The sequence below is a fragment of the Stegostoma tigrinum genome, chromosome 35 (genome assembly GCF_030684315.1).
Source record: "Stegostoma tigrinum isolate sSteTig4 chromosome 35, sSteTig4.hap1, whole genome shotgun sequence".
In the NCBI taxonomy this organism is placed as follows: Eukaryota; Metazoa; Chordata; class Chondrichthyes; order Orectolobiformes; family Stegostomatidae; genus Stegostoma; species Stegostoma tigrinum.
In genome coordinates this window covers 18,890,163-18,914,169 of record NC_081388.1, presented here as the reverse complement: position 1 = coordinate 18,914,169, position 24,007 = coordinate 18,890,163, and the positions used below count along the sequence as shown (strand labels likewise).

General features: G+C 44.9%; 2 protein-coding genes across 3 annotated transcripts in view; one reads left to right on the top strand and one right to left on the bottom strand.

The window, feature by feature from the left end:
* Positions 1–6,739, top strand: part of LOC125447488 (nuclear receptor subfamily 5 group A member 2-like) — a 47,150-nt gene extending 40,411 nt beyond the window's left edge. For both annotated transcript variants that reach the window (XM_048521907.2, XM_048521906.2), the window contains exon 7: positions 178–6,739. In XM_048521907.2, coding sequence (XP_048377864.1) covers positions 178–422 — 245 coding nt within the window. In that variant the 3' untranslated portion in view covers positions 423–6,739. The remainder of the gene's footprint in view (positions 1–177) is intronic.
* A 9,534-nt stretch (positions 6,740–16,273) lies between these two features.
* The window catches only part of LOC125447414 (complement C3-like), a 110,265-nt gene continuing 102,531 nt past the window's right edge, over positions 16,274–24,007 (bottom strand). Inside the window, exons 38-41 of the mRNA XM_059639862.1 lie at positions 23,468–23,554; positions 19,490–19,573; positions 18,107–18,242; positions 16,274–16,634 (exon numbers count right to left, since the gene is read on the bottom strand). Coding sequence (XP_059495845.1) covers positions 16,493–16,634; positions 18,107–18,242; positions 19,490–19,573; positions 23,468–23,554 — 449 coding nt within the window. The 3' untranslated portion in view covers positions 16,274–16,492. The remainder of the gene's footprint in view (positions 16,635–18,106; positions 18,243–19,489; positions 19,574–23,467; positions 23,555–24,007) is intronic.

The following is a 24,007-nucleotide window of genomic DNA, read 5'->3' as shown; positions in this document are numbered from 1 at the left end:
TCCCAATGGCTTCGGGATCTGGGACAGGTTGCCAACCCTCCAGGGTTGACCTGGAGTCTCCAGGAATGGAGCCTCTAGGAACTGGCTGGCTCTAAATCTATCTTGGTGAAATTGCCCAATTGGCATCATGCACCTGTTTAATCGAGAAGTCACGTCAATTCTTCTTCCCTTCCGCAGACGTGAAGAACCTGGAAAACCGGCCCTTTGTCGAGACCATTCAGGAGAAGGTGAACAGGGCTCTGATGGACTACACAATGTGCTTCCCACAGCAAGCTGACCAGTTTGGACAACTACTCCTCAGGCTCCCTGAAATACGAGCCATCAGCATGCAAGCTGAAGAATACCTCTACCTCAAGCATTTGAATGGAGATGTCCCTTGTAACAATCTGCTGATTGAAATGCTTCACGCTAAGCACGTCTAATGTGGGAAAACATGAATCTTACACAAGAGGGAGCCACTTCCTGAGGATTTTTTTTCAGATTCAAGATCCTCTGATAGAGGGTGGAGTATATCAAATGAGTTTAGCGCACTTACAACCAGAGAGAAAGGAAAAGCCAAGCTCTCCAAAAAACATTTTCTTGAATGGATTACACTTTCCTCTGGGGCCCATTTTTCATTTAACCAAGTGCCCCAGGTGTGACTGAGAATGGGACACAATGGAAAATGTGATCCACACTTGTTGCACAGTTTCATGTCCAGTCGATGTTGTTCAATCACCTCTCAAAGGATATCCAAGTCAAAAGCAAGCTAGTTGCAGCTTTGTAAGTAGCTGGCAGAACGATGCTGCCTTTGACACACATAAAGGTGGCAATAAGCAGAGGTGGAAGAAATGAGGGGTTATAATTCCACATTTCTGCTTTGTTGCAATCCCCTTTGTTGCATCCCATGAGTAAGGATGGGGCACAGAAGCAAATGTGGTGCCGAAGCGACAAAGGTCAGCCCTCGAGCATCAAAGATGATGGCCTGTACGCCAGCCTCCTTCATCAACAGGGGGTTAAGTCGCCGTTGCTGGCTGCTGCTTGTCAACCCAACAAAACGCCAACTCTTAGACCCGAGACTTTTGTCGTCCCAACCCAGAAAGTACAGCTCTACATGGAGCAAGCTAATGGACCAGTCCTGGTCTCATTCTCATGGAGCTGCCAGACATGCTTTGATGGAGAAGAGTACCGAGCTGATCAGATGTCTTGTGGCACTTGCTATCCCAGGACAGAACGGACTTACAGAGGTGACACTGTGGTGTCTGTCAGAGGTAATGCTGAAGAAGGAGGAGGAGGAAATTATTAGAGTTATAGAGTCAGACAGCACAGAAACAGACCTTTCAGTCCAACCAGTCCATGCCAACCATAATCCCAAACTAAACTGGTCCCACCTGCCTGTGTATGGCCCATATCCCTCCAAACATTTCTTATTCACACACTTATCTAAATTTCTTTTAAATGTTGTAACTGTACCCGCATCCATCAATTCCTCTGACAGTTCATTCCACATGGGAACCACCCTTTTAGTTAAAACACAAAACATCCCAATGTATCTGGAATCCAGTTTGGCCAACATGAGATATGTGACAAAGCAGTAGCTGTAATGAACACCATTCATAGTTGGAGCAATATCAGGACAGGATGACATAGCATCTGATTCCCACCATTCTTGTACCTAGTCTGAATTAGACTCCTTTGAGTCTTGCTGTCCAAAGTACAATATCAAAATAAAACATCATAAAACTGCGGTCAGTATGATGCTAAACTAGTCAGCCCAAGAGATGTAGGTGCTGTCCATGACTCACACTGCTGTGTGGTGAGTTGGAGGCATGATTTAAATGTCAGCTTTTATCGTTCATCCCTAATTGCCCCGGAAAAGGGCAGAGTTATGCTGTCTCCTTGAACCAGTGGGCCACAGGATGGGCCCCTCAGAGGGCCACAGAGTAAGGAGCTTCAGGATTTTGAAGGTTGTAAAGAAGGCGTATGGTGTGTTGGCTCTCACTGGCAGGGGAATTGAGTTTAAGAGCAGTGAGGTTATGCTTGCAGCTCTATAAAACTGGGGTTAGACTTGGAATATTGTGTTCAGCTCAGTGGAAGCTTTAGAGAGGGTACAGAAGAGATTTACCAGGATGCTGCCTCGACTGGTGGGGCAGGTCTGATGAGGAAAGGTTGAGGGAGCTAGGACTTTTGTCATTGGAGCGAAGAAGGATGAGAGGTGACTTGGTAGAGATTTACAAGATGACAAAAGACACAGATAGAGTGGATCGTCAGAGGCATTTTCCGAGGGTGGAAATGACTATTAGGAGGGGGTATAATTTTAAGGTGATTGGAGGAAGATATAGGGGAAAAGTCAGAGGTATGTTCTTCACGAAGAGAGTGGTGGGTGTGTAGAATGTGCTGCCGGCAGTGGTAATGGAGGCAGATACTTTAGAGACTTTTAAGCGACTCTTGTATAGGCACATGGAGGATAGTAAAATGTAAGGTATGCAGAGTAGATTGATCTTAGTTGGATAATAGGTCAGCATAACATCATGGGCCGAAGGGCCTCTACTGTGCTATACTGCTCTATGTTCTATGTTCTATGAGTGGCAATATATTTCCACGTCAGTATGTTGAGTGGTGTGGAGGGGAACTTGCAGGCTGTAATGGCCCCATGAAGCTGCTACCCTTGTCCATCCAGTCGATAAGAGTCTTCTCTTACTGTCCCCAGAAGCATGATACAATCATCCCGTAAAATAAAGCAAAGAACTGCAGACGCTGGTGATCCAAAACAAAACTAGAAATTGCTGGAGAAATGCAGCAGGCCTGGCGGCATTGTTGGGAAGAAAGCAGAGTTAACATTTCGAGCCCGGGATTCGAAACGTTAACTTTGCGGTCTCTCCACTGATGCCGCCAGACCTACCGAATTTAGCCAGCTATTTCCGTCTTTGTGCGTAAAAACGTGCCTGCAACAAATCACAATCATCGATTTCAAAGTGTTCGCTGTGTAAGAAGACAACAAGGATCAAAGCAAACATTTCCCCTTTTCTTTTGGCCATACTTTTACATCTGCACGTAACAAGTCTCTCTCAACTAAACCCAGATTTACATTTCTCATGTTTAATAAGCCTCAGAATTTACACCCCTGGCAGCAGCAGCATTTGGTTTAAAAATAAACACCAGGTGAGGTCTCCCACTTGGGATTGAGATGAGGAGGAACCTCTTCAGTTGGGCAGTGGTGAATCCTTGGAATTTTCTACTCCAGAACACTCAGTCGTTGAGAATGTCCAAGGCAGAGATTGATAGATTTCTAGATATTTAAGACATTAAGAAGATATGGTGATGGTACAGGAAAACGGCATTGAGTTACAAGATTAGGCCAGAAATGAGTAGGAATTCCCACTCTCTGAGGGTCATGAATCTGAAGAATTCTTTATTGCAGAGGCCTATCAAGTTTGGGCCATTAAGTTTATTGAAGCCTGAAATGAATGGATTTTTCATCGCTAAGGGAATCAAAGATTATGGGGGAAAGAAGGAAAGTGGGCTTGAGGATTGTCAGATCAGTTCCCCTGTACCTTCCTCCAATCACCTTAAAATTATGCCCCCTCGTAATAGTCATTTCTGCCCTGGGAAAAAGTCTCTGACTGTCTACTCTATGTATGCCTCTCATCATCTCTATGAAGGGCCTACTTCTGCTCCTGTCTCTTATGGTCTAATCAGCACTGACCCAGTTGAATGGCAGGGCAGGTTCAAGGAGCCAAATGGCCTCCCCTGCTTCAATGCCCCATCCTCTTTTGCTGCTGTTTAGTTTGTCAATTAATGCTTTATCACCCTCAGCCTGCACCTACTAACATCCATGAAATTCTGGGGCCTAAAAAATACATTTAGGGCTCAGCGGTTAGCACTGCTACCTCACAGCGCCAGGGACCCAGGTTCAATCCCACCCTTGGGCGACTGTCTGTGTGGAGTTTGCACATTAAGACCATAAGATATAGGAGCAGAAATTCTGCCATTCAGCCCATCGAGTCTGCTCCACCATTCAGTCATGGTTGATACATTTCTCAACCCCACTTTCTCCCCATTAACCTTGATCCCCTTGATAATCATTCTCCCCATGTCTGCGTGGGTCTCCTCCACACATTCCAAAGATGTGGAGCTGAGGTGGCTTGGCTATTGGAAATTCTCTGTGGCATCCAGGGATATTTGGATGAGACATGGGGAAATGCAAGGGTAGGGGAATGAGTCAGGGTGAGATGTTCTTTGGAGGGCTGGTATGGACTTGTTGGGCTGAATGGCCTGTTTCCCCACTGTAGGGATTCCATGATTCTATGATCGTAGTTGTACAACAAAACAAGGTGCATCGAAATTGCTTGCAGCACAACCTGTCCATCGTTAACTGCCACAATGGAACAACAGGGAAACTGTTCACGTTCACATAAAACTGGCATTGGAAATTGCCGGCCCATTTTTACAGAAAATGGGAAAGTCTTTCCCTAACAAAGTCTTCACACTCATTGGGAGCAATGCCACAGGAGGTGGACATCACAAAGGATGCCAGGATACAGCATTCCGGCCCGGGATCGCACTTAGTAAGAATCGAGGTTGGTAAGTGATGGAAGGGAGCACTGTGCTTTTCTGATTCACGGGGGAGAGGATCATCGAATCCTTGTAAAACACGTTGAGGCAGCAAGTTCCCCCTCCCCTGCCCTTTTCCCAGTTTGCCTGGCAATCTCCTCAATGATCCAGTGGATCTCCTTTCAGGGCCAAAACTGAACATGTCTCCTGCCACCATCACAGACATCCATTCTGGATCCCGGCCACTCACTGTGCAAAAAATGTCGTCTGTCATGTCCCCTCTGGCTTTCTCGCTGCCCACTCTCTACTTCACAACCGCGCCATCTGTGGGAGCAGTTTCACTCTATCGATTGTGGTCCAGAGCTCTCCTGATTACGGATGCCCTCCACCATATCTTCTCTGGACATACAAATGGGACAAGAGTGGGCCGCTTGTTTAACAAAAGAGATCGAGTTGATGAGGATGGTATTGACTGGGGCCTAGAAGAACGAGGGAGGAATCTCATCGAAACCTGTAAAATTCCGACAGGACTAGACAAGGATGGATCCAGGATGATTCCGATGGTGGGGGCGTCTAAAATCTGAGGCCATAGTTTAATGATAAGGGGTAGTGCTTTTGACAGCGAGATGAGAAATTTTCTTCAAACATAAAGTGGCGAACCTGTGGAATTCGCTCCCACAAAAAGTGATTGAGGCCAAAACATTATGCGTTTTCAAGAAGGAGTTCTTGTGGCTAAAGGGATCAAGAGTTATGGAGGGAGGGCAGGATTAGGGTATTGAGCTCGATGATCAGTAATGATCATATTGAAGGGAGGTTGATGGGTTGAATGGCCTACTTCTGCTCTAATGTTTCCAGCCTCCTGGCCTTTGAGCCCATTCTGCCATCCAGTGGCTGACCTTATTTTAACCTCAACTCAACATTCCTGCACAATCTCCGATGATCAGTCACCCTCTTGGGAATTAATACATTCTCTCTCCGCTCAGGGGCCTGGCCCTATCGCCAATCTATCCCCATCACTTCTCGAAGCATCAATCCCAATACTGGTTGACAGCCACCACTGGAGGCAGCTCCCCGCCCCTCCCCCCATGTTTCCTCTAATGTCCCAGTAATGTGCCCGATGCTCGACAGAGACCTACAACCCAGAAAGCGCCCCCCCCACCCAAAGTGCTACCCAGCTCCGATAAAAAAGCTGGCCTCAGGTCGAGCAACAATGGAACAACAGAAGGGAAATGTTAACAAAGTGACCTCCTTTTCTTGCTTTCAGCCCAGTGACTACAGGAAAGCACACAGCTAATAAAATTCGAGTTGCAGACAGGATTAAGCCAGGCACCTTCCAATGGCTCCACGGTCGAATAGCATGCTGCTGCACCACACAGCTGACCAAGGGGCAAAGGGTTCCTGGCATCTGTAGAGCTTCATCAGGCGAACAGAGGCAAGCTGCATGACTGAAGAAGCAAACATGGTGCTCAGGAGGTGACTGTGTTCAGTTGACGATAGCTTTCTCTGCGCACTTCCAAGCACGGTATTTGACTGAAACCGTATCAGGGCTGTGGAGGAATATAGAATTGAGGTCAAAACCAGATCAGCCATGTTCTTATTGAGGGGAGGAGCAGGTTTGAAGGGCTGAGTGGTCTCTCCTTTTTCCTCTCCTGTATTTCTTTTAGCTCTACAACACCGGCTGACTATGGCTGACTCCCTAAGACACTGAGAAGACTTAGGTGGACGAGAAACTTCCTGGCTTTGTGCACAATGAACCGCAGCTGGAGAGTGAGCCCAGGGAACCTGCTCAGCTCAATGTCCTCTGTCAGATCACCTCCTTAGGCTCACTGCATCAGTCTCCCACCCAGGAGTAAGCTGCTACAGGTCAGCTCAAGAGCTCTGGACTGACCAATGTCTCACGAGATGTATGCAAGGACAGAATTAAAACCCTGAATACTTCTGCAGTGTCAGCTGAACAAACAGGTTGTTTCTTATTCTGAAGCAGAGCTCTCGGGCGCTTGAAGAAGTCTCTCGGCTAGAGTGTCAGTACAGATGAAAATCTGACTTGCTCCAATAATTTTATCAATTTACAATAAAATATTTCCAACTGAATCCCAAGGCAAACCTGATCATTGCAGGATATGGCCATGATGCAGCCGTTGCAAGATTGTGACCTGTAATTCACATTTGTGTAAATAAAGCAAAGTTTTACTATTTTCAACATGGATCACATCTTCCACAGATATTGCTTGGTTACTGTCAGATGTTAGATTTTGTGCCATTAACACACCTTGCACTACTGCTGACCCATCATTTGAACGAGACATGAACAGGTCTATTGACGTTTATACAATGTGTCGCAGAATTCAACACCTCTGGCTAATTTACAAGCTCTCACAGATGAGCCTGATTTTAATCCCGGTCTAAGCACTGAGGCCAACCATCACAGCCCCAGAGAGCTACGGGCTGTGCTCTCCCCAGAGAGAGAGGCAGACAATGGGAGGGTGACGTTAACCTGAGGGACACCATGCCTCAAGAGAGAGACCAGGCTGAGAATGGTAACCTTCTGCTGATTTAGGAATTGAGCATGCACTGTCGGCAGCAATCTGTATTGCAAATCAGCTGTGCAGCCAACTAAACTAACTTACCCATTGCTAAAGTGCAGGCTAAGGGACTATCTCTAAATTATCATCATCTAAATGTTGTTTTTGTGATAGGCTTAAAGTCATGGTTCGACATGTTTAACGTCAATCTCAGATTGCAATATTTTTAGATGTGTCCTGGAGAAAGAAACATTAAGGGTGTAAGGGATCTGAAACCTCTTGTTAATCTCATAGAAGTGAGGAACAGGAGTGGGCCATTTGTCATTTGATTTAATTATAGCTGAACTTCAAACCCGGGACCCTGTTCCTGCTTTCTCCCCCACACTGTTTGATCTCTTTCATCCTAAAAACCACAACTAAATGCTTGAAAACATTCCATTTTTTGACCTTGACTGCTTTCTGTGACCAAGAATTCCACACCACTCTCTGAGTGAAGGAATTTCTGCTCATCTCAGTCCTAAATGGCCTACCCCATGTCCTGAAACTGTGACTCCTGGTTCTAGACTGCCCTGGTCACCCTGCATTTACCCTGTTTAGTCTGTTGGAATTTTTAGGGTTTCTATGAGATTCCCCGCTCCACCTCATTCTTGTAAACTCCAGTGAATACAATCCTAATCAATCCAATCTCTCTCCACACGTCAGTCCTGCCATCCCAGGAATCTGTCTGGTGAACCTCCCTCCATAGCCAGAACATCCTTCTTCAGATAAGAAAACCAAAAGTGCACAAAATACTCCAGCTGTGGTCTCATTAAGGTCTTGGCCTCTTAATTAGCATGGCAAAGGAAGCAGATCATTTGGTCATTACCATTTCTGGGTGGCTCGGTGGTTAGCACTGCAGCCTCACAGCACCAGGGACCCAGGTTTGATTCCAGCCTCGGGCAACTGTCTGTGTGGAGTTTGCACATTCTCCCCGTGTCTGTGTGGGTTTCCTCCGGGTGCTCCGGTTTCCTCCCACAGTCCAAAGATGTGCAGGTTAGGTGGATCGGCCATGCTAAATTGCCCGTAGTGTTCAGGGAAATGTAGATTAGGTGGGTTATAGGGGGATGGCTCTGGTGGGATGCTCTGAGGGTCAGTGTGGACTTGTTGGGCCGAGGGCCTGTTTCCACACTGTAGGGATTCTATATCTATTAGTACCTAAATTGTCTGCTGTGTTTCTTACATTGCAACAGTGGCTGTCCTCAAGGGCATCTCATTAGAGAGGATGCAGGAGAATTTTTTTGAAGGGATCAAGGACTTTGCTTGCACAAATTAATTGGCAAAGCTAAGGCTGTTCTCCTTGGAGAAGGGAGTGTTGAGAGGAAATTTAATCAAGGAGCTGAGAACCATGAGGTGTTTGACCAGAGTAAATAGAGAAAAACTGTAGCCGCTGAGATTGAAGAACCCAGAGGGACATCAACCGAAGGCGGTCAGCAAAAGAAGCGAAGATGATGTGAAGTGTAATATTTGTACACCGTAAATTTTTAGAATCTGTAATTTTCTGCGATTAAATTATGGCTTTCAAAAAGGAATTAGATATTTTTCTGAAGAAAAAGAAAATCGCGAGGCAACGTGTTGACGATGGGGGAGCAGGTTTAGCTGAGTTGCTCCAGGAGGGAGTCAGCAAGGATGACAGGGGTTGAATGGCCTCTGTCTATGCTGTAATCATTCTACAATTACGCTTCCAAATTTTGCATCATCAGCAAGTCCACAAACTTTGCCCTGAGAGCTGCATTGGCATGGGGTTTAATGTGGGGCTAACACTGCTAGGAATGTGGCTGCTCGTTTGGTTGACCAGATGTGGATGTTTTGACATCTCTGCAAGTGTGGTCCTGGTCCTCTCTTGTCAGGTCTTAGATCGACCTCTCATAGGAGGTAAGGAAGGGGTGGCGCTCATCCAATGGTCCTGGTTGTCTCTATCCTATTGTGGACTGTTTTCTCCTGGAACGTGGTGAAAAGAGCTGACACAGCTGTTACTGCTGGAGAAAGTGGGGAATAATTGGTGAGATCAGATAGATCAACAGCACCAAAAAAGGCTCTTTGGCCCATCATGTCTGCACTGGTCAGAAACAAGCATCTAACTATTCTCTCAGAAATAATGGGAACTGCAGATGCTGGGGAATCCAAGAGAACAAGAGCTCTCTGATGAAGGGTTTAGGCCCGAAACGTCAGTTTTTGTGCTCCTGAGATGCTGCTTGGCCTGTTGTGTCCATCCAGCTTCACACTTTGTTATCTAACTAATCTATTCCCATTTTCCTTCTTTTGGCCCATAGCCTTGTTTGCCTCAGCTTCACAAGTGCACATCCCAATACATCTTCGATGTTATGAGTGTTCCAGAGAGAGGGAGTTGGAAGCACAGGTTTAGTGGTTTTGAGGGGGCAGCGACATTAATGCCAGTGGGTGAAGGAAGAGGCTGCATGCGAAAATGAGAGGGGTGCAGCATGAGACACTTGGTGGGAGGAGTGAGCAGTCACAGAGACAGTGCATGTGTGAGATAGCCAAGGGAAGAGCAGAGGTGGTCATTGAGCTTGGTTCCTGCATTGCTGGATGATCCACTGGATGGTTCAGACTGCACTAACCCAGGTACAGGCTTCAGGCCAGGTTGAAAGTTGACGGTATTGGATAAAATACCAGTCAAGTGGGCTGGTTTGTCCTAGATGGTGTTGAGCTCCTTGAGTGTTGTTGGCAATTGGGGAGTAAACCATCATACTCCTGACTTGTGCCTAGTAGATGGTGGAGAGGCTTTGAGGAGTCAGGAGCTGAGCTATTCGCATCAGTATTCTTGGCCTCTTGGAGCTGCTGTATTTATGTGACAAATTCAGTTCAGTTTCTGATCAATGGTAGCCCCCAGGATGTTGATAGTGGAGGATTGGGATCGTGATGGTAAGTCCATTGAATGTCAAGGAGTGACAATTAGATTCTCTTATTGAAGATGAACATTGCCTCGTGTGATGTGCATATTACATGCTACTTACCAGCCTAAGCCTAGCTGTTGTCTCAGTCTTGCTGCATATGGTCACCACCCATTGCTATGCGTATAACAACTTTATCTGATAAAGTTAACCAGCACGTTGTTTTCTCTTATGAGTGTGTTCTGTTTAAGGGAGGGTACCTGGTCAGTGCCTGTTTGTTTTATGTGTATCCCTTCAGGTAGCACACTCATATTTTATAAGAATCTTTATAAGAGAATCTCTTCTCTTTTTCATGAGAGAAGAGGAGCTTGTGTTTTGCATAAGTTATCTTATTCTCATGTTACAGCACATACATAAAAATTGTCTGAAAAAGATAAAGCACGCAGACCGCTGTGGTTTTCAGAAGGCAGCTCACCACCACCTTCTCCAGGGACAATTAGGCAGTAAATGCTGGGCCAGCCAGCAACACCCACATCCCACGATAAAAATACTAAAACAATGCTAGAGAACTGGCATAATTTCTATATTTAAGTAAGGACAAAACATATAAAGTCATAGAGTCCTACAGCGCACAAACAGGGTCTTCGGCCCAGCTCATACTTACCGGCTAGGTTTCACATAGAACATAGATCAGTACAGCACAGCACAGGCCCTTTGGCCCACAATGTTGTGCTGACCTATTATCCTACTAAGATCAAATTATCCTCACTAAACTGAACTAGTTCCATTTGCCAGCATTTGGCCCTTATCCCTTTAAACCTTTCCTTTCCATGCACCCATCCAAATGCCTTTTAAATGTTGTAATTGTACCAGCCTCCACCACTTCCTCTGGCAGCTCATTCCATACACGCACCACCCTCTGCATGAAAATGTTGCCCCTCAGGTCCCTCTCAAACCTTTCTCGTCTCAGCTTAAACCTGTGCCCCCTACACTGGGGTAAAGATCTTGGCCATTCACCCTGACCATTCCCCTCATGGTTTTATAGACCTCTGTAAGGTCACCTCTCAGCCTTCGACAGTGCGGGGAGAATAGTGGCAGCCTATTCAGTCTCTCTCTATAGCTCAAACCCTCCAGTCTCAGCAACATTGTTGTAAATCTTTACTTGCACCTTTTCCCGTTTAATAAATATTCAGGAAATTAAGAACAAGCCAGTTTATGGCTGAGCACTTAATTAGACTACTATAGTGTTATGTATATAATTGACAGTTAGACTGACTCAATGTGAATAGACCAACTGGAGAGAAAGAAGGAGACATCGTATGGAGTTATAGAGGTTTACAGCATGGAAACAAGTCCTTTGCTCTAACTTGTGTCAGTGATAATGGGAACTGCAGATGCTGGACGCTTGGGGGCTGCTTTGCAGAACATCTCTGCTCGGTTCGCAATAAACAACCGCATCTCCCAGTCGCAAACCATTTCCACTCCCCCTCCCATTCTTCAGACGACATGTCTATCACGGACCTCCTGCAGTGCCACAGTGATGCCACCCGAAGGTTGCAGGAACAGTGACTCATATTCCACTTGGGAACCCTACAGCCCAATGGTATCAATGTGGACTTCACCAGCTTCAAGATCTCCCCTTCCCCCACCGCATCCCAAAACCAACCCAGTTCGTCCCCTCCCCCCACTGCACCACACAACCAGCCCAGCTCTTCCCCTCCACCCACTGCATCCCAAAACCAGCCCAGCCTGTCTCTGCCTCCCTAACCTGTTCTTCCTCCCACCCATCCCTTCCTCCCACCCCAAGCCGCACCCCCATCTCCTACCTACTAACCTCATCCCACCTCCTTGACCTGTCCGTCTTCCCTGGGCTGACCTATCCCCTCCCTACCTCCCCACCTATACTCTCCTCTCCACCTATCTTCTTTTCTCTCCATCTTCAGTCCGCCTCCCCCTCTCTCCCTAATTATTCCAGAACCCTCACCCCATCCCCCTCTCTGATGAAGGGTCTAGGCGCGGAAGGTCGGCTTTTGTGCTCCTGAGATGCTACTGGGCCTGCTGTGTTCATCCAGCCTCACATTTCATTATCTTTGCTCTAACTTGCCTGTTTTCACATGCAATCTAGTCCCATTTGTCTATGTTTGGTCCATATCCTTCCATGCCTATCTCAGCCATATACCTGTCTAAAATGATAAAATTGTATTCACCTCCACCACTCCCTCTGGAACTCCTTCCAGACAATCATCACCCTCTGTATGAAAATGCTACCCCTCTCGATCCTTTTGTATCTCTCCCGCCTCACCTTAAACCTATACCCTCTAGTATTAGACTCCCCTACCCTGGGGAAAGACTGTTGGCTATCTAGCTTACCTGTGCCCCTTTTGATTTTATATGAGCATCACATAACTGTCTCAAAGGGGTAGTGCCTTTCTGTGTTACCTTTTTAGACAGGGGTAAGGAGGAATTTCTTCTTTCGGAAGGCAATGAATTCTTTACCGCAGAGGGCAGCTGAGGCTGGGCCATTAAGTATCTCCAGACTAAGATAGACTTTTAATCAGTAAGGGAATCAGGGGCTATAGGGAAATGGCAAGAAAGTGGGGCTGAGCATTATCAGATCAGCTCTGATCTCATTGGATAGCAGAGCAGACTGGATGGGCTGAATGGCCTATTTCTGCTGTTATGTTTTATGGTCTTATAATACAACAGGTATATTCCTCAGTTGTAAAAGCAACAGACAGATCCAAGTACAGAGATTTATTTTATTTAGATAAATCTATTTGCTAGATAAATGCCAAATCCGATATGCACCCATAACATACTCCCAATGTTTATGGCCAAAAACTTCTTTTCAGTTTGATTCCTAAGGTTGGTCACCACCTAGTGGCTAAAACTGCACTGCAGCAGAAATGCAAGGCTCACAGAGACCTAAAATGTCAAACAAAAACACACCAGCACTCTCAGAAACATACCAAAGCCCTGACATGAAGTGGTCATGTTTGTGCCTCCAAGATTAAGTGCACATCACTGTCACATCACGCAAGAGGTTTGCTTCCCGGTCTAAACATTTCTAATCCATCTGTTCAGAGATGTTACGACACACTTCTGGAGTAAATGGGATTCAAACCCAGAGCTAGGGCTGCTCCCTGGCCTGAGATACCTGACCTTTGAGCTGCACTTATCTGAGGGGAAGATCCATGAGGCTTGCTGCTCTAAAACACTGCCTTGTAATTGCTTTTGAGACAGAGAAAGGAGTTTCAAAAGTGAGGAAGTCTATACCTCTGGCCAACATCAATAACATGAATTTCCTTTTCTTTTCTCATCACTACTACGTGAAGAACAAAGAGCAGAGCGTTGGGAATGAATCTGGGAAAGCCAGCAGGGAGACCATGTCACCACAGCTTAGGGACTCTGCTCGAATGAATCAGGTATATTACTGGTGAGTGCTGGGTCTTTGGTGAGACTGAGGGCCCAGGGTGCAGAAATCCCACTCCTGAAAGCCACAGGACAGTCACAGACTGGTTGTCAATTGGCCATTGGCTCCAATGGGAGTACTGCGGTGGCTGCCGGTAAAGCCAGAGGTCAAGGATTGCGAGGGATTGAGGCCACGGGGGATAATGTAGTGTACATTGGGGTCATTCAGCTTGTTTGCAATACAGAGTGAAACCATGTCAATAGCCTGGGTTCAATTCCCATACTGGCTGAAGTTCCATGAAGGGCCTCCCTTCTCAACATCTCCACCCCCCTACCCGTGGATTAAACTCACCACCCATCATCTCTCTCTCTGTCTCTAATGACAGAACAGCCTCTGGGACCATGGTTACTTGACATAATTTAGCACTTTTTTTACATAGACAGTCAAAACTGCTTTAACCTTGTGGCTGTGTGTGCTTTTGTCTCTCAGCGTAGTTCTAAGTTTAACTATAGCTACATGAGGCATCATATCATGGTCACAAAAAATGTACTATGGATTGATATCAGTGTTGACAATCTTCTGCAGAGAGTGGAAGCAAGAGGATCAAGGTGCAGTACAGGACAATGCTGACACCATTGCCCCACTATCCTAAAATACCCCTTTCCTCTCCTTTCCCTCTGTGGCCGAAACTGCAGGCTTGACTGAGTGAGGTGTTCAGTAGGTCTGGGGCAAGCATTAAAGGGCCAGTGTATTGGGGATGAGGAAAACCACAAGTATGTGTGTTGTACTGTGCATGTTGTGTAAATTTCCTTTAAATGTCCTCACGCTAGTGTGTCCTACAGGCCCAATCACCTACCGCAACCACTGTACGGTGGTCCGGTTACAGCCACTTCCCTCCTTACTGCCTACCTTCAATTTCCAGCAAGATGGAACAGATCAGTGAGCACTCTTCAGCCAGTAGTTTCTGGTCTCCACCTGTCTGTGTTGGAGAGGCCCCCGAATATCCAGATGCCCTTCCTGATAACCCTTGCCGATAGTCCCCACTCAGACCATCCAAAATGAGACTGCACTGGTCCCCCATCCCCTCACAGGCCCTGACCTGTGAAGGTATGATCATACCCTGTTCGCACCCTACCCACCACCCTCCCACCAACCGACACCTTGTCCAGGGTGCTCCTGGCCATGGATGAATGCACCCGATCCTCCCACATGACCTCTCCCCCTCCCACCCATGCTTTACCATATTGCCCCTCTTCAAAACTGTTAACTCACCTGCAGCCGCCAGTTCCAAAGAATACAGGCCAAGCGTTCGAAAATGGGATTAAAATATTTGGTTGCTTGTTTTGGACTGATGCAGACTTGATGGGCTGAAAGGCCTATTTTCTGTGCTCTATGACGCCATTTTACAAAGTTTTCAAATTGGCTGCTGAGTCTCTTTCCAATGGCAGTGGACCCCTTGATCCCCATCCTGCCCGCTGGCCAACCCCTCCAACCACAATGGGCCATGATGGTATCATATGACTGAGTGACCCATTCCCTTGACTGCAGAGACACAGACCCCTCACTGAGCTCACCCTGACTGCGCACTTGACCATGGCTGAACTCCTGGAGTAGCCTGACAATGTGCTGGCACAGGGTGTGGGTGTGAGGACTGACGTAACGCACTGTCATCTACACCCCCTCTTTGACTGAGGACTGCTGGCCAGCAAGGGAAGCTCCCTCATTGCGTGACTGAGACACTGAGTGTGTGCTACGAGAGCAAGAGAGCAGCCCAGAGATGCAGGCTGGATCAATCCATGAGTCAGGTCCCTGTCTGTGTGCGCAGTGTCCCTTTCAGCTGGTGCACCCTGCAACAAGGTCTGGGCTCCCTGAATGCCCTACCAGTGTGCTGGAGAGATGACATAACTAGTTGGCAGATGCCTAATATCCACCGATGAGGGGCAAACGTTGGCACCGTGGATTGCTCCCTGAGATGCTGTTGTGTCCTAAACAAATTGGAAGTCCTTCACAGCAAACAGCACTCTGAAGTTGCCAGTTACCCGCTCTGATGGCCTTGTCAGGTATTTCTTTTCCCAATGCCTAGCTGACTTGCCATGTTTGGTAAGGTAGGAAGCGGCATGTTAATGAGGCAAGCCAATGATCAAGCTATAATGGCCCAGCACGAAACTTCTCCATAACCAGAGATGGAGCGAGATGCTCCAGACATCACAGCTTCGTTGGATTTCTCATCTGACTCGGCTACAAAACTTGACTTGTCACTGTGATCCTGTAGAAGAAGCCACTTGACAGTTTGTGTATTGGTCACCAAACTGTGAGAAAAAATAATAGTCGATTTGTATCGAGAATGTGTGAAATTCAGAACACGCAGAATATCAGAATATCAAGAAAAATCCATAGAATCCGTACAGTGTGGGAACAGGCCATTCAGCCTAACAGGTCCACACCAACTCTCCAGAGAGCATCCCACCCAGACTCACCCCCCTACTCTATCCCTTGAACCCTGCATCCCAATAGCTAATCCACCACATCCCTGCACACTACAGACAATTTTGCACGACTAAACCACCCCACCACTGCAGGAAGGAACCAGGATACCTGGAGGAAACCTACACAAACACAGGAAGAATGAGCAAACTCCACATTAACAGTCACCCAAGGCTGGAATTGAACCCAGGTCTCTGGTGCTGTGCAGTTAGCAGTGCTGATCACTGAGCCACCATGCCACCCACGATGAGATAAAGGAAGTACTGTACATCTTGATCAAACGACATGTCCTATAAGGATGAAGTGTTCTGAGGAAGGGTCACCGGACCTGAAACGTTAACTCTGTTTTATCCTTCACAGATGCTGCCAGACCTGCTGAGCTTTTCCAGCAACTTCTGCTTATGTTGTGACATGTCTTATGACTCCCCTCACACTGCAGTTTCTGCGTTCTTTATTTCATCAGATGCCGCAGGTCTGTATTGTCTGTAATCAGGTTTTACAGCAAGCTGCGCGACTAAACATTTTCTCAGCAATGTTTTGCACAACTTGACCTAAATCTGTTTCCACATCATTTGATATTTGATCAGAAATCTTGATTTATTTTGGATGACTGGATGCAAACAATATTTGTTAGCGCCAACATTTTAAAAAAATTAATAGTCACAGCCGTTGACCATTAAAATTTCACGAAATTCTTCCAGCTGCTGGCAGACCCTGGCGTATTGCTGATTTTGGCACTGAACATTACTTGGCCACCATTCTATCCATGCTCCATTTCCAATCACATAATATATCCTGCAATTGAGAGAGCCAATAATTATGAGGAAGAAACCTTACATACTGATAGTGTATACTTTCTAAATTAATAAGAACTTGAAACAAAAATAAACAGTGATGCAGAAGGCATCTGTGGAGAGAAAAACAGAGTTAATGGTTTCATGATCATCATCAGATTCTTAATGCCAGATTTTTGTCTTACTGACTTTAAGTATCACCAGGTGCCATGGCAGGATTTGAACCCATGTGCCCAGAATATTGCCTGGGCTACTAGATTAATATGCTACCAATCACATCACTGAGGTCACCACCTCCTCAACCTGTATAGGGGTGTTAGGATGTGTATATGTTTTGGACATGTTTATGACAGTGTCTGTCTATGCCTGCCTCTATGTGTATATGTTTGCACAAACTTCAGTAGAAGTATTGGGAAACTTATAGTTTTGTAATATCAAAATTTGTGGCTACCCGAGAAACCCTGAAAAGTTGAGCTATTTTTCAAAGGCTTGGATATTGGTTAATTACAATCTGAATGGAATATCTTCCATCAGTACATAGCCATCAACAATTTGATTTGGTGGATAAGAAATCTTGACAAATCATCGAATTCTATGCTTCATTTTCAGAACCCTGTTGACAAGGCTGCCTTTCCTTTCACCCTTTCTTTAAAAAAATTTCCTCTCTGCAGAGGCTGTTGTTTGTGTGTGTGTGTGTGTGTGTGTGTGTGTGTGTGTGTGTGTGTGTGTGTGTGTCTGAGTGTGTGTGTGTCTGTACGTGTGTGTGTGTATGTGTGTGTGTGTCTGAGTGTGTGTGTGTCTGTACGTGTGTGTGTGTATGTGTGTGTGTGTGTGTATGTGTGTATGTGTGTGTGTGTGTATGTGTGTGTATGTATGTGTGTGTGTCTGTGTGTGTGTGTGTGTCTGTGTTTGTGTGTGTGTCTGAGTGTGTGTGTGTCTGTACGTGTGTGTGTGTATGTGTGTGTGTGTCTGTGTGTGTGTGTATGTGTGTGTATATATGTGTGTGTGTGTCTCTGTGTGTGTGTGTGTGTGTGTGTGTCTGTTTGGGATGAAGGACATATGGGTCTAATTCAGGATTATGCCTAGATGCCAACCAGTATTTGCCACCTATTTGAAGAAAAAGATAAAGAAGTAGATAATTCTGACCTCATTAGAAGAAGCCTAATGAAATTTTCTGAATTTGCATGGTTGCACAAAAAGGAATCATTTGTACATTTTGGTGATCGAATCAGCGCATTTAATGTCGGTGGAGAAATGGGGTTTGACTGTTGACATGTCCATCCCATCCTCAAACTGTGCACCTCACTTTCCACCTCTCATCAAGAATTAGAAAATTGCATCTTTTAGACTATAATAACACAAAGCCTTTAAACAGAGACACTTCATTTTCTGAAATTAACTGATGTGGCTAATCAACATTTGTGAATGAGAATGATATAAAAGAATAACATTAATTCAGAATTTCCAGCTTACCTTTCATTATCTTTCCACAAATCTGCTACCTGTCCCATTAGTAGATAGTCATGTTCCAATTCCACATTAAATATTTCCTCACAATTGGCATGAATGATTAGTTCTCTAATGTTTTGAGTGTAAACATCATCAGTACCTAAAAACAAAATGCATGGTGTCAGATGAAAGATTGCTCTGATTGACCATATTTAAATGTTCTTAAATGAATTAGGGCTAGGGTACATGCTACTTGTGGCTAATTGCCATCGTGGATGTGGCTGGAGATGTTTGCAATTATTAAATATTAGTTGACAAACGTACACACTGGGCCTTTGTAATTGACCACATGTGGAGTCATAGAATGATAGGAACAAAGGAACAGGAGAAGGTCATTTCAGCTCTTGAGTGTGTTCCACAGCCCGTTACATTGTAGAAAGAATCATTTGGTCCATCCTTTCCATGTTAGCTCTCTGCAAGAATAATTCAGCTAGTCCCTGTCTCCTGCCATTTCCTTGTAGCAGTTTTTGTTTTATTTCCCTGTCTGAGAAGATTGTCCAACTCCTTCTTGAAAGCCATGCTAGAATCTACCTTAGACAGTGCATTCAAGATTCTGACCATCCCCTGGGTCAAACATCCTTTCTCACATCACCATTGGTTCTTTTCTATTCATCGTATATCAGAGTGCCTGATCTAGGCTCTTTCATCAATGAGAGCACCTTGTTTCTATCTACACTGTTGAGTCTTCATGAATTTCAAACACCATCAAATGTTCCCCCAACATTTGCTTTACTAATGCGACAATGTCTATCTTCAGGAGAGATTTGTTCTGTCCTGGTTCTCAAGAAAGGGGGTGTTATAGACATGGTGTCAAGGTGTCCATGGAAAGCAGAGTAAATAATTTTGAGGTTTTTTTCAAGGTAGACAAAAGAAACATGAGTGGGTGGAGTCAGGCTCACATAGACACAGGGTTTTTTTTCTTTTTGCTTTCATAAAACCATACAACACAGAAGCAAACCCTTTGGTCCAACCAGTTGATGCCAACCATAACCGCAAATTAAACCAATTGTACCTGCCCAGTAAATTCTCATCTGTCACATCATCGGCAGAGACTCATCTATCAACTTTTGACTGACGCCCTTCCTGTGATATATTTTGGGCGGCCTCACTACCTTGAAGGTGCTAAATGCATGTTTTTGTGTGTCATTCACTTCCATTCAACTTGCTATATCTGTTGTGGAATAGTTACAGGCTGGATGCTAAAGGCCTAATAGTGTAAGCATTATTATACAGTCTGGATTAGAGTTTTCCGATATCCCTAATCTCAGTGCACATGGGCATTGTCTACTTTCCTGAAAGCATGCGTTCTTTTTTGGAGTTGAGTTGAGGAACACGAAAAAAACTCACCTTGCTTTATCACAATCAGAACTCGCATTTCGTAGTTTATGTAATTGTCTCTCTTTTCCTTCTTGTGAAACGATACTTTGTAAACTAAAAGAGATAAAATGGAATTTTAAAGAAATGTTTTACATTGTGATTTGTGTACCATCAGAACTGTTCAAGCAGAGTTTGTGCTAATCAATGTGTGGTAGGATTATAAAGTTTTACCACACCCTCTAATCAGACATGCAACTTAAATCTCCTGCTTTAAATCAGCAAGCTTAGATCTGGACAATCAGAGGGTGTTTTCAAGTGTGTTGGCTTCCTCAAGTAAGAAGCAGATTGGTCCACATGTATTTTGGGAGAGGCTGGACTGGCACTTTAGTAGAGGCATTCCTTCCACCGAGCACAGAATGTGCAAAACCACAAGAGACAGCAAATCAAATAGCAAATGCTCTTTCGCTAATTTACCAAAACTCGCTGGATTCCAGGATAGCTCCAGCAGATTGGAAAACAGTAAATTTAATAAATAGATAAAAAAAGGTGGACAAAAGGTGGGGGAAGTATAGACCCATTAGCGTAACTTCTGTGGTGGGGAGAATGCTCGAATCTATCTTTAAGGAAGAAACAGTGAAACATCTTGAGGTTGGTTGGCTTGCCGAGCTGTTTCTTCTTTCGCAGACGTTTCATTACCGTGCTGGGTAGCATCCTCCAAAGAAGAGTCGGTGTGTTTTCCAGCCTGGTTTTTAAACTCTGGGGTCCGTTCCGATGGATTGCCTCACTTCCAGGTTTCCTCTGTAGTGGAATGTATATGGGGTTGAGTTCAATGTGTTTATCAATAGCATGCTTCCTGTCCCAGGATCTTGTTGCTGTCCCAGTCGAAGTGGTGGTTCATCTCAATCCCCATGGACAAGGAGAACCACCACTTCGACTGGGACAGCACCAAGATCCAGGGACAGGCTAGTCAGAGATAGGCACGAGAATTCCTGGAAGCATGGCACTCCACAAAGGGGGTTATTAATAAACACATTGAACTCGACCGCATATACATTCCACCACGAAGCAAAACTGAAAGTGAAGCAATCCATCTCAATGGGCCCCAGAGTTTAAAAACCAGGCGGGAATACACACAGACACTTCATCAGAGGCTGCAATGAGGATGTTACCCAGCACGGTAATGAAACATCTGCAAAACAAGAAACCACGTGGGCGAGAAAACCAACCTCAACAACCTCAACACCCACAATCCGAGCTACAAATCTATTCCAAAATCTTAGTGAGATATCTGTATTGAAATTGTGACATCAGGCAGACACAGCATAGGTTCATGGAAGACGGCTCATGTTTAATTAATTTACTGGAATTCTTTGAGGACATTACATGTGTGCAACAGACAACAGGGAACAGCCGGATGTGGTACATTTGAATTTCGACAAGGTGCTGCACAAAGGCTACGGTACAAGATAAAGATGCATGGCCTTACGGGTAATGTATTAGCATGGATAGAAGGCTGGTTAAGAGTAACTGAAGGCAAAGAATGGGAATAAATGGGCATTTTTCTGATTGGTGATCAGTGACTGACTGGTGTGTCTCAGGAATCAGCGTTGGAACCGCAATTGTTTACAATTTATGTAGATGATTTGGAGTTGGAGCCATAGTGTAGTGTGTCAAAGTTTGTAGATGACATTAAGATGAATGGCAGAGCAATGTGCGCAGAGGAACTGAAAGGAACTGCAGAGGGATATAGATACGTTACGGAAGTGGGCAAGGGTCTAGATGGACCAGAATGTTGGTAAGTGTGAAGTCATCCATTTTGGTAGGAATAACAACAAAACGGGCTATTATCTAATGGTGAAAAATTGCAGCATGTTGCTGTGCAAAGGGACCTGATGTCCTTGTGCATGAATCACAAAAAAAGGGTTTGCAGGTGCAGCAGGTAACTTAGAAGGCAAATGGAACATTGTCCTTCATTGCTCGACGGATGGAGTTTAAAAGCAGGGAGGTCATGCTGCAGCTGTATAGGGTCCTGATGAGGGTATACCTGGAGAACTGTGTGCAGTTTTGGTCTCCTTACTTGAGAAGGATGTACTGGCCCTGGAGGGGGTGCAGAGCAGGGTCACTAGGTTGATTCAGACATTGAGAGGTTTCGCTTATGAGAAGAGGCTGAGTACACCGGGGATATATTCATTGGAATTTAGAAGAATGAAGGGGGGTCTTATAGAAACATATAAAATTTTGAAGGGAATAGGTAAAGTAGAAGCAGAGAAGCTCTTTCCACTGGTGGGTGAAACGAGAACGAGGGGGCATAGCCTCAAAATAAGGGGGAGCAGGTTTAGGACTGAGCTGAGGAGGAACGTCTTCACCCAAAGGGTTATGAATCTGTGGAATTCCCTGCCCAGTGAAGCAGTTGAGGCTTCCTCATTGAATGTTTTTAAGACAAAGTTTAGATTTTTGAACAGTAAAGGGATTAAGGATTATAGTGAGTGGGTAAGTAGAGCTGAGTCCATGAAAAGATCAGCCATGATCTTATTGAATGGCAGAGCAGGCTCAATGGGCCAAATGCCTAATCCTGTTCCTATTTCTCATGTTCTTATGTTTTTATGTACTTTGGAGAGACATATTTCAATGCCGCACACGTATAACATGCTCGGCACTAATGGCTTCTCTGTCATTAACTTTTCAAGTTTTCTTCGTGTGTCACTTACTATCATGTCCAGGGGTTCAATCCTCAATTATGGGAGGCTCGCAGGTAATCCGGGACAGTCACAAACCTAACCTCGATGGGAGGAGGTATACCATAATAACATTGTAACATGAGCCTGATCAGATTAAGAAAAGCCAACCTGAACTTTGACCAGTCTCCCATATAGTGGGTTCCAACATCAGCTGTTCTGTGACAGGCACAGATAGAATGTCAATTATTTCCTGACAGGGAAACCTCATCTTTTACAAAACTGGCAACTTCAAGAGCAAGGAGAGAAAGGCAATTAGTGTGGTCCAACCAATGACCCCCACAACCCTGTGAATGAATAATATAATAATAAGTTACAAATACTTGTCACTCACATCTTCAGGTGGCAAATGAAAAGGACCCCAGAACAGCCCACTGGCATTATCACGAGACTATTAATCCAATGACACAAATAATGTTCTACTCAAGTTTGAATCCCAAATGGTGGAATCTGAATTCAATTATTTTTTAAAAATCATGCATCAAAAGTCTAGTGATGAGCATTGCCATTTACCAGGAAAACCTCCATCAACGCACTAATGTCCTTTCAGCAAGGAAACTTCCATCCCTATCTGGTCTGGCCTATACGTGACTCCAGGTGGACTCTTAATTTAGAAGTGACCTCATTGAATCATATAGGATTCTGAAGGGGCTTCGCTGGGTAAATGCCAAGAAGATGTTTCACCTCATGGGAAAGCTTAGGTCCATAGTCTTAGAATAAAAGGGGCACCAATTTACAGCTGAAATTAGGAGGCATTTCTTCGCTCAGAGAGTTGAGGGTCTTTGAAACTCCTTGCTGCAGAGAGCTGCGTTAGCAGAGTCCTTGAACATTTTTAGGGTTCAGATAAATAGATTCTTGATCAGTCAGGGAATCAAGGGGTTACAGGATAACAGCAAGAATGTGGATACGAGGAGTTTTGGATCAGCCGTGATCTTATGAATGGCAGAACAGGCTTGAGGAGTCAAATAACCATCTCCAGCTCCTGTTTCTGATTGTTTCTTAACTGGTCTCTGCGTAATTAGGGACGGGCAATAAATTCTGGCCCAGCCCAGTGATGCCACATCCCGTGAATTAAAACAAAAACAGAATAATCTTCAGCCTCAAAAGCATCAGTATTCCAACCTAACCATAAACTTTATCTCTACTGATGTAACATTTCATCAAATTCCATTGACCACTTTGGACAAAATGGCACTCTGTATCAAGCCCCTTCTGGAATCGGTCAGGAAGACTGGTCAGATTTACTCTGTAGTCTGCTGTGTAATGAATTTACCATAAGCAATCGCATGTTCACATGATCTTTCAAGACGCTCTCTGTAAGAGATTTGATGTTCTGGCAGCTTGACCAACAAACAACCTCCTACAAATACGAAAGAAAAAGAAAATTTGATTTGTGAAAAATCTCTGTCTTTCAAATAACAGCTTAAAATATAATTGGTAAACTTTAAATGGATAACTTGCTTCCCTGTTTGTTTGACATCATGATACTCCAAATTTTACAGACAAATGACACACCTGTGATTTCTGGTTTAGACATAAATCTTACTTTTTATGACCACACCCCCTTCCCAAACGTCTTAGAAAGATTTTCTACTAAAAGCAAAGTACAGTGGGTGCTGGAAATATGAAGTAAACACTGGAACATTGCTGGACAAACTCAGCAGCTCTGGCAACATCTGTGGAGCGAGCAACGCAAAAAAACAGGAACAAGAGAACAGTTTTCAGGCACGCTCCATCATTCAATACCATGTTCCCCCGTTTGCCCATACTTTTTCAACTCTTTAAGCCTAAGAATTGTGTCTATCTCCTGATT